The 11,546-nt window shown below is 36.5% G+C and overlaps 1 protein-coding gene across 4 annotated transcripts in view; it reads right to left on the reverse strand.

The window, feature by feature from the left end:
* The window catches only part of ano3 (anoctamin 3), a gene marked incomplete at its 3' end in the record, with an annotated part of 61,998 nt that overhangs the window by 42,624 nt on the left and 7,828 nt on the right, over nucleotides 1-11,546 (reverse strand). The window contains 1 exon segment of one of the 4 annotated variants that reach the window (XM_014013590.1): nucleotides 11,006-11,257. Coding sequence (XP_013869044.1) covers nucleotides 11,006-11,051 — 46 coding nt within the window. 4 annotated transcript variants of the gene reach the window in all.

Consider the following 11,546-nt stretch of genomic DNA (forward strand, 5'->3'; position numbering starts at 1 on the left):
ACAAAACTAAACAGCCTACAGTATTTTTACAGTCTTTATTTTACAATTAAAATAAATGTTTATCAAATAAAGTCTAATGTTACAACTAATCAGGGATCCCTTTAAAGATGGTTTGTGGTTTCAGTATTGTATTGTCTTGACTTGAACATTCCTGTCATGTCAACTGTTTCACACACAAAACTGTATGATGCCATAAACTTTGCCTGCTTTAAATAAAATCCTAATCAAAATATGCCACCAAAAGGACAACAGACTGACAAGAAGAATGTAACATTTGTTATTATCCACATAAATAACCAAAAGGAAGGATATAAGCATTGATTTCAAATATAATAAAACCATGTTGTTTGTTGTCTAAGTTGTGAATTGTTGGGTAAAATTGTGTCACTTTTATACCTCTGGCTGCGACGTTACTAGGACATGAATTCAAAACAGCTGTCCTGTTTTCCCTTAAGAGTCTGATAAAATGCCTCTCAGCTCACTTCATCAGTTGTTGTTTGTGAAGTTATGAAGTCGATGTTTTGAACAAAGGGCGCAGACAAACGTCAGAGACAGTAAGAGCACACTGTCAAAAATCTATCATTGTTCACTCCATCAGGAACACTGGAAGATCTTTTTTGAAGAAGCATAATAGCGACATCCATTACTTTGCCCGACCCATTAAGATGACACTTTTTTTTAAACCCAGAAAAAGTGAAAAATCTCAGCTAAAGCTTGAAGCTTCACTGATCTCTCCATACCTCATACTAAAACAAACTGTTACATTCAAATACCTGTCAGGACTCTGCATCGCATGCTGCAGCCTTTAGAATATTCTTCCAGCATGTCGGTTAATGAGAAACCATGAATTTAAAACAAATCAGCTTAATCCCCCAAAACCTAATCAAGTATTTATGACACTTAAATTAGGAATAAGAAAAAAACATTATAGAATCAAGTTACCTAAACCGCTTTTGTCTCCCAACAACATTATGTTGTTCTGTTTTATGAAGGCAGCATTTTCTGCTGTTAATTAGTTATAAAATGAATACAAGATGAAACAAAGATCAGTGGACTCTGAAATGAAAACAGCTCAGTATTTTCACACAGCTAGTAAGTAAAGTCTTTCTACTTCACCAGACACTGAATAAACATAAGTTCAAGGAGGACCTGTCAAGAAACGAGTTCACTCTCTACATGTTGTTCAGCCATTAAAATGGTAAAAGTGTTGAGAATTTTATTAATAACCGTTGACTAGAAGAAGTTTTGGGAAAAATTTCTAAAAGAGATGCTCACTCCCTCCACAAAACTGCTTTTTAAATGTTTCTGTGCACTAATAGGTAAATAAATCTAAAAGTACAGCTACATATTTAATTATAAATATGTGATTTCATGAGTTTGAGGGATTTAGGTATAATTGTATAATTTTAAAGGGTATGTGGTTGTGTGTTACGCTTTTTTTATGATTATGAGCCTCTATCATAGACTAGGGTTGGGCAATATTGGCAAAAATAATCACGAGTAATTGTGGCATTTAGTCGATAAAGATTAATATGATGATTAATCCCCTGGAGTCCCTGAACACCTGGTCATATGACCAATTTAAATCACTCCAGTGGGAAAGACTTGCTCTCCATAAAAATCAGTTCTAAATTGTGTCAAAAGTACAGACTTCAGGCGACACATCAATACTTAAATCGTTTTGATAGACCAGACTTTTAAAAAAAATGTTCATCATACGTGAAGTGGAGAGGAGCACCGAGCAGACTGACCAGGGAAATCTCCAGTCAGTCTGCCTGGTGGCATTAATGTATTCATCATCAAGTGTCAAAAAATAATCGATTAAAGTTTTTCTGTTGATTAATTTCACACGATAAAATTCTCCCCAACCTTATCATAGACAAAAGACAATTTCATGTTAGTGAGGAACAGACAATTTAGTTTTTTTTTTGTTTTGTTTTTTTTTTAATCGTGAAAGAAATTGACACTCTGGGTAAAACATTATTAAAAACAGAACGCAATCATCTATATTTTGTTCACAACGCAACATAGTAAACACATCAAATGTTGAACCNACACACACACACACACACACACACACACACACACACCCCCACACACACACACACACTTTAAAAAACAAACAAACAAACAAACAAACAAACAAACAAACAAACAAACAAACAAACAAGACAGTGTCACGCTGGATGGAGTTTGGATCCAAGAAAGCAGTCTGGCATAATGAGCTTGAAAAATAACTAAAAGTCATTTTAAAAAATAAAATGTTGAAGTGCAAATCAGCAAACAGACAAAAACACAAGGATGATCACAAGGAGTCCACAGGAAGGAAGATCAGACATACAATCCATAATGCTTAGCTGAAACTAGACTGAATACTGCCAGACTAAACAGAACGAGGCTCATAAACGCAGTGACAGCAGCTGTGACTGATGGAACAGAGAACAGGTGGAGATGGGCGTGGCATGCTGAGGGAGAAGTGGCTGGAGGCCCGGAGGAGCTCAGAGGAACTGAGAAAATGAAAACTTAAGTAACACAAGAGCCACTAAACACAAACAAACCTCATCAGAAAGATTATCAACAAAACTAACAAGAAAACTGATCCTGACAGACAGGAGCAACAACAGGCTGTTAAAGTGAGAGGGGATGTCTCTCTCTGTTTCGTATATTTCTCCATCAGTCACCTTCAGTATAGGCTTCTTGTATTGATCTAACTCTCTGGGTCTGATCTCTCTAAAACTGAAAGCAAGTGGTGTGAATAACAAACAGCTGCAGGTGCATTGTGCAACTAATTAGGGTAATTCAACAGGTCAGTAAGAGGACTGAATATAAAAAAGAGCATTTGGTGAAATCCTTTAGAAGTAAAGAAGGGCAGAGGTTCACCAAACTGCTAAAAACTGAATAAAAAGGTGGATTCTTCACATGATAAACACCTTATCAAAACTTTTCACAAAGTAAACGCATTCTAAATTACATTGCTTTCTCTCAAAATGGCAACATTTCTTATAATTTTCCTTTATGTGTAAAATAATAAGAAATTTTACCATTTTAAGAGAAAGTAATGTAATTTAGAGTTTAAAGTAAATCTTCCTGTTTTTATTTACATTTTACATAGTGGCCGGTTTTTAAATTAGGGTTGTATTTGTACAAAAATTCAGATTAAGTTTCAAAGCAACATTAAAAAATATAACATTTCTGTCATTGATATAAACACAAAGCCAGTCTATTTTTCTTTTTCCTTTGGATGAGATAATTTTCCACAGCAAAATAATCTGCAGAATCATTATTATTTTTCTTGGTGTGTGTGGAGGCAGGATTAAGGTGAGGCTAAGCTGCTTCTTTACAGAACTGTTTCTGCACGCAGTAAAAGTATGTTTCATCCTCCAACTGGCAGCACATCAAAGAACAAAAAGCTGAGTTCATACCAAGTGTTCAGAGCCAGATTTATCATCCACTCAATATTCAGCAGCTGCCTTTTGTTCCACCCTTTACACTCAAGATGAACCACCAACAAATGATGTAGCGAATCTGTAATCCTGTTAATATGATTTTAAACTAAATGATTACATTATATTTCTATAAGTGAGTAAACTGCACATTCAGACTCACATTAGTGTGTTTCATGTCTAACAAATACTAAATAATACACATTGCAAGATCTGGTTGATTTTCAATTGAATTAAAATAGGACTTTAATGCAGTGAATAAGTGAGATTGTTCCTGGGGGAACTTTATTAAAGCAGCTAATATAAGAAAATTAATTGAAATGTAAAGACTGGGAAACACATCTGCTGAAACAAATTTCACACAAACTGTCTCATATTGACAGATATAACAACTTCACATTGTTTTAAATTACAAATATTGCTCAGTTGTCTTTTCTTTCTTAGCAACTAGTTCAAGATAAATTCACAAAATAATTAATGCTAATGGATATAGTCATTAATTATTTACATTTTTATGAATAATTATTAAAATATAATATTTTACTAACATGTTTGACAAATTTGTATATAAATTTCATGTTATTATGGGACTATGTTGATATTGAGTACTGTATATATTATTGATGGTATGTTTAGAAATTCAGATTTTTATAAGTGGGTTTCGTGTGAAGAAATGTACAAATAATATCTTACTTGTTGTAGATAGATTTTCGAACAGGTTTGAGTTTACTGGATTGATACGCTAAGAGCTGGTTTAAATCATTCAAAGAAAAATTATACAACAAAGAGAATAACTGCCCTCCTGAAATGTTTTCAATCTCAAAATGTTATATTGCTTCACATAAACACTGTTTTGTAAATGGTTACATTGCTGTCACTTATGCTGCACTTTTTTAAATGGTTATTTGTGAGCACAATAGTTGCAGAAACCAGCTTGAGCTCTATATATCACAATATCACAATATTTCTGCCAGAATAACACGGTAATCTGAAACTGAAATAATCTGCTATAATATCTATAATGACTGACTGAAGTTGGTTTATGATAACACCAATCCACTTTGGCCCTGGCCCAGCATGGGCTAGCTGTTAACTCGTCAATCTAATCATAAATTAACTTTATTTTTCCAAATAGAAGTTGCTCAAATAGCTATCTGCAACAGGTAAGATACTGATTGTTCATATTTTTTTCACAGCACCACACCTAAAACTGTCCATTATTATATTTCAGAAAGGTTTGTTGATTTAGCTTCAGTTTTTGGGTCAAGTCTTGTTCCGTTTACAGCATTTTCTTCCCTAAATTTCCATTGTCCTTGGATTTTAGCTTTTCTTTCAGCTCTGAGCTCACCTGTTTTGCATCCCTTACTTTAAACCTGTTTTCCATAAATAATTCTTCACCCTGGTACAATTGCTCCATGCTTTTCTTCAACAGTTTGTTAGATCATCCATTTGGTTCCTGGTTGTTCCTTCTGTCATACCACCATTACTTTTATCTGATTTGAACAATTTGATATATGATAAAAGAGCAGCGGCTTTACTTCAAGCGAGACCACAACAACTAACTGCTTCAATAAGCTCTTGAATTTTTTGGCTTGTTTTAGAGCTGAGTCACAAAAGTTGTAAGTACTATAATTACACCCTATAATTCCTACAGGTATTCTGTTCAATAACTCAAATAAACTGTCAAAAACAATCCTCCCACACAGATGAGGCTCTCGTCAGCTGTCTGTCACGTGCAGCTGAAGCAGACAGCCTGACTGTGAACACACCTCAGAGCAGATGGCACGTTTTACCCGTGATTTAGGACCCGATTATACAATCTCGTCACGACCACTGGCTTGCATCATTTCAAGAGATTAAAACATCTTCCCTTCTCTTTTAATCTGTACACCCCTCCCTTCTTTAGCATAATGCTTTCTTCTTGTGCCGGTCGCTGCTTGCAGCTATGCCTCAAGAGGTTTTTTCAACAAGCACCGCCTGAAGAAATGCCCACAAACAGCACTAAAAACATTAACTTCACAAAAAGCCTTTTTAGTTCCATAATGATAACAAGTAGATTAAATCTGTGAGTTCTTAGTGGCGTGATTAAATTTCTCTGCTCCTGCTGAGCCGCTGCTCGTATTTTCTAATAACCTAGCAACAAAATAATCACCAACTATTTAGGGACTGTGAAAGTGTAAAAGCTGCTAACTGCAACACAGGACAGAAGAGCTTCTTTGTTTTATCTTTATTAAATCGTTTGGTCATCCAAGAAGATTAAAAAAAATCCCTGAAAATACTTTTTAAACCGCATCCCTACCTGATCAGTTACCAGCTCGATGTCAAACAGTAAACAGTTGAAATGTGTAGTAATGTGTAATAAACAGATGACTTTAAGCACTCGCTCCACCAAAGCTGGCTTGAAATTATTGTCTGTGTCTATAAAACCATCTGTCTGCTTGCATAAGAGGACAGGTGGTTTGTGATGAAAGCAAGCAAAGGTTTGAAGACACACATAAAACACACTTAATAAACATTTACTGTAGAAGATAGTGTTTTGACAAAGAATGTCCTCAAATTGACTCTTGAAGCAAATAAAAATAAATGACATTTTAATAGTTTTTGACTAAAACACTTTATAACAATACTTTGACTTTAATAAAAATGGACTATTAGATCACGTTACTTCTAAAATGCAGACTATCACATGTATGTAGTCTTGATATGCTGGCAGATCAGTCAGTTTGTTTCATTTATCAATATTCTAACTGCAGAACATGATATTAGGATGTTGGAGGAATATGCCAAATTTATTCAGATCTTGGAAAGAACTATCAGCCATTTATGCAAAAAACAAAAATCTTTCCGCCTACATAAAAAGTGACTTTCATTTGGATCCTAACGTCTCTATTTGTATTGCCTCCAGCCAAAAGCAAAAGGGCGACAATGATTTTGTCCATGTGCCTTTGTGTGTGTGCATGTGTGTATGCACATTTTTGCTACATCGTGGGAACTATTTTCCAGAAAAAGGCAGCCTCATGGGGACCGAATGTGCATCGTGGGAACCAATGCCCGGTCCCCACAGGTACGGATGCTAATTTCAGGTGAGGGATTAGGTTTAGGGTCAGGTATGTACCTGTGAGGTTAGGTTTAGGGTCAGGTTTGTACCTGTGAGGTTAGGTTTAGGGTCAGGTATGTACCTGTGAGGTTACTTTTAGGGTAAATGGCCGAGGTTAGGTTGTAGAAATTAATGGAAGTCAATGGAATGTCCCCACATACAGTAGACAGCTGGACACAGCATAGTGTGTGTGTTAGCAGCTGTGATCCTGCATGATCGGTTAATAATACTGAAGACAACTCTTTGAGCCTGAAACTCAAGAACCACCTGACAGATTTTAATAAAACTATCAGAACCAATTAATTCTTACACCTCTATAACTGATTAACTCTTAATGAAAAGCAGCTGCTGTAAAGGGAGAAAAACACTTATTATCTGTTTAGCTGCATATTAAACATTATGAAAATTATCTTTTTACAACTGTTATTAACATCATAAAATATGTCATGACATAGGTCTTGGTGTTTTTTTCTAACATATTAGTATGTTTCACTTTCACAGAGTTGATCTGTGGAAAGTGTGTTGTTATGTTGTGGTTCAAAGCAAGAGAAGAGCTTTTCACAGCTGTGTATAAAACTTGTTTTCTTTCTCATCTTCAGAGCAGCTGAAGCTATAAGCAGGCAGAACAAAACGTTGCCACGGTTGATTTTCTGTGTTTTCAATGCTCTATCTGCAGGCAGTATGAAATGTGTTTGTACACAACAAATGAGTGAAAGCTTTACCTGATCTCTTTGTGAATCATTTTACCACTACACTGTCACAGCCAGCTAATCATAAAAAATAAAAAAAATAAATAAAATGTTCATTGCACATTTTTACAGACGTTGTACTTAAATTTGTTGTAGCTGAGACTTATTCACAACATATAATCAGAGTTACACACTGTGTTGTTTCTAGCTGTTGGTGTTGGCCCTATTTGTCTGTTAGCAAAATATCTCATGAACCACTTTTTGGATTTTAATGAAACTCTCAGAAACTAATCACTGAATCAACGTTTGGAGTCACCCCAATTTAAGATGATCAAAGCAGCAAAACAGAAATATAACTCAGTCCGTTTCACTGATATTGATAGTAGTATTAATAATAACTGAGAATCATCTTCTACACATATGATACTTTAAGCTGTAACAGATTTTGAAATATCACAAAAGATTGTGGATAATGTCACTTTCAAGATTTGACCAAAACACTTGTAACTCCATCCTATCTCAGCATAAAATGATTTCAGTTTAAAATTGGTTTTACAATGGTAATTTAAAGACTTTTTAATGTGGGAAAACACCAAAATGTTTTTAAATCAATTGCTAATTTATTAAAAATGGACACATCTTGCAAAATCCCTCTCTTTTTAGCTATTAAACATTTTGTTGTGAACTTGGAGTTACTAGAAGTGCAGAAAAGTTGCATTCAGTCTCTCCCGGTGCTGCAAAGATATATTTCTCTTCTGTTTGGGTCATATATTTCAACCTGTTCAGTTTTCTCTATTTTCCATGATGTTTTCTGAACCATTACTTCAAATTATTTGAAACAGAACTGTCACAAACTTAGCATGGTCTTATTCCTTCTCCTCTGGCTCTGAGTCAGACTCTGGCTCCAACATGTAAGACTGGATGGACAAATCTTTCCTTGTTGACATCTTTAAATAATTTGTAAATAAACCATTTCTGCGCAGCGAGACAACTGTGTTAGAAGAGAAATACAAAAAAATAAAAAAAATTAAAAAGATTCCTGCATGAAAACTTTTCTTTAAAATTGTTGCAGAACATGGGCAAACTCTGTGAATGTTCTGGAGTTCGGTCTCAACTTGAACGCTCAGAGCAGTGTCTGAGTGAAAAACATTTTTGCACTGATGATCTGCATTTAACCCCAGCTGAACTGGAATATTTCTGCAAAAGATGAACAAATGGAAATCACAAAGGATCATTGAGCCAGGAAGACCTGAGGCTGTCACAGTAAAAAAGCTATTTTTAAAAGTTTTTTTTTAGTTTACTTACCGGTATATAAAGGAGGGTTTCTGGTATTGGATTTCAGAGAAATAAATTCTTTTTAAAAGCCATCATAAACAAGTTATAAATCTTACAGAAACTATGAAAGGCTGTCAGAATTTTCTATTCGCCGTGCATATTTTGACACTTAGACAATAATCTCACATACTGTATTTATCTTCACTGTCAGCCCCCTGGGTAAAGCATTAAAAATCAAAACAACCTTTAAATTTAAATTTTGGCTCTGAGGGCATTGTGCAACAAGTTTTATTTTCTAATTGGTCATTCCAGAACGTTGTGTTTCCTCACATGGCCTCCATGAGAAAGTGCTGAATCTTTTGCTTCAGGATGTATTTGTAGCCAAATTTCAGCCCTTCTCGCCTTCATTTTAATGATGCATTTGGCAGCACAGAAACATCAAGCGCTCCCTCTGACCTCCACTTAAACTCACCAATTAGATTTTATCCACTGCAGCCTGCGGTTCCTGCTGGTCGGTTTAAAGTCTGAGCCACAAAATTAATAATCGCCAACACAGAAAGTGATCATTCCTCCACATAAAACAACTCATAACCATGCAGACTTAAAAAATGTTTCATCACAAAGAAACACAAAGTGAATTTGTATGTATGTGGGTCACAGCAGTGATGCCAGTTTGAAGAACAGCAGCTCTGTTTTGCAGTCCAAAAGAAATTGTTTCCATGTTCAAGGAGAAGCAGAAGGAGAGCAGCAACACCCTCAGCAGGCTCCAGTCACGAGCAGCTCAGCTCAGTGTCCTCCCCTGAGAATACACACTTTCACACACCTCACCTACATGCACAAATAATCCTTGCTCATTGGCTCAAGTCAGAATTAGGAACTTTTCATCAATCCTGAGAAAACCCGGAACAAAATGGTGATCGGATGGAACACACCTTCTTTCAGGAGACACTATTTATGGTTCAAAATCAATGCAGGCTCAGTGTAATCGAGCCGCACTGGAGATGAGAAGAATTTACTTACAGATTTCCAGCAGCGTATCTTTTGCTTAAAGCACAGCGCTGGGGAAAGTTATTGCCCGTCCAAATTGCAAATGATCCATTTCCACATGAAAAAAAGTCTGCAGTATTTCATTTTTAAACTTGTCAACAGAAAAATAAATGGACATGAACTTGTGCAGCCCCAAATCATTTTAAATTGCTGTCAGAGAAACCTAAAACATGGCTTTTGCCAGAAGGCAGAAAGGAAGAAACTCCTATATTCTGCCTTTAAATTAAAGTTCTAGTATTTGGTGAATGAATGCATATCACCCACAGCCTCTGAGAAATGATGCAGTTGTAGCCTTGATAAATAACTTATACATCACAAGATGTTACATTCAGAGTATATGTTGTAAAGTACTCTCAGCTACTACCACATCAAGTTTTAGCTCAGTATCTGTAAAACTCACTGAGTTACAGCCATTCATGTACTTCCTAAAGCCAGTTGGCTGTGGCAGCCATCTTGATTGGTCCGACTCCAACAGTTGAACAGTTGTAGAGGTAAATGTTGTGAATTTTTCCTGAAAGTCATTTTTTTAATCAGTCCAATGGATCATGAGATTTTTTGCTAACAGACAAATCAAGCTGACTCCAAAAAATAATAACAAAGGTTTGAACAAAAATCGCACACAATCTGTCAAATATATGCTTAGATGATGTGTTGGGAATCAGTCTCAGCTACTACCACATCTTAGTTCAATATCAGAAAAACAACCTAAGTTAAAGCCACTTTTGTGTTTTTAACTTGAGACGATTGTGGCGGCCATCTTGAATCATGATTGATTTTAAAATTTAACGAGTTGTAGATGTATACTCAGTGATTACTTTCTGCATATTTCATTAAAATTCCTCCAGTGCCTCACGAGGTATTTTGCTAAAAGACAAGACGTGCGCACACATTAGTGCGGGCAAATACATTATCGCCCGGCTTTGCATTTCAACACTAGCAGATTTTAAAAAAAAAACTCTAAGAAGACAACAAAGTAGGCTTGTATTTTTATGTTTTTATAAATCCACAAGCCTGGGATTTTACTAAAATAAAGTAAACAAAATATTTTAATTCTCTATGAACTACTTCAAATATGTGTCAGGTTCAAACAAAACAGCCTATAAAGGTTCTGTCTGTGCGTCTTTACTTTAAAACAAACATGTTTCTGAGGTTGTCACATATAAGATATGCATGCATGAAATTGTATTTTAAAAGGCGTTAATGTGTTAAAAGTCAGTTCTGGTCCTGAATTGGATCCTGACCATAAAGACAAACAATGCATTAACCCGTGGATTTATATATTATTTTTAAAAAGCGCACAAGAATTAGAAACTGGCTTCATTCCAGGAGAAGGAAGGTGCAAATCAACCCCAACTCTGCGTCGCACTCAGACACCACAGGGACTATCAACAGCAACTATTCCCCACAGGAGGGGGAAGATCCCCCCATCAGCTCCAGGACCAATAGCCACTAACCTTTCTGCTGCTTGAAGGACTGGATCGAGCCCGAGTGGTGCACCATGGCGGCGTTCGGTCGCTCCGCAGCCTTTGTCGGTCCAACTCCGCGTTTGGAGACGCAAAACTGCAGAAGGCATGAGAGAAACTACTGCGGGCTGGGGACCGTGTCCTCCCGGCTCTCCATCCTGCTGCTTCCACACAGGCGATGACGCGCTAACCCGCAGCAACACCTGTCTCCTCTCCGCGCTGCTCCGCAGGCGCACTCCCCTCCCACCTCTGCCTCTCCATTCACGGCTGCTGTTGTCATGGAGACGGAGGACATGGGAGGTCCTGAGACGGACACCGTCCTCCATCGTCCTGATTTTTACAGAGTCCGGATGATGATGATGATGATGATGATGATGATGATGATGTTGATGATGATGATGATGATGATGATGATGATGATGATGATGATGATGATGAGCTGAAATGACCCGGGCAGTGCGTCTCTAATAGATCCATTGACCGACTGAGATTCTTTTACTGTTGCATAACTTGGTTAAATAGAATATTAAAA

This window comes from Austrofundulus limnaeus, unplaced genomic scaffold (genome assembly GCF_001266775.1).
Source record: "Austrofundulus limnaeus strain Quisiro unplaced genomic scaffold, Austrofundulus_limnaeus-1.0 Scaffold104, whole genome shotgun sequence".
Lineage (NCBI taxonomy): Eukaryota > Metazoa > Chordata > Actinopteri > Cyprinodontiformes > Rivulidae > Austrofundulus > Austrofundulus limnaeus.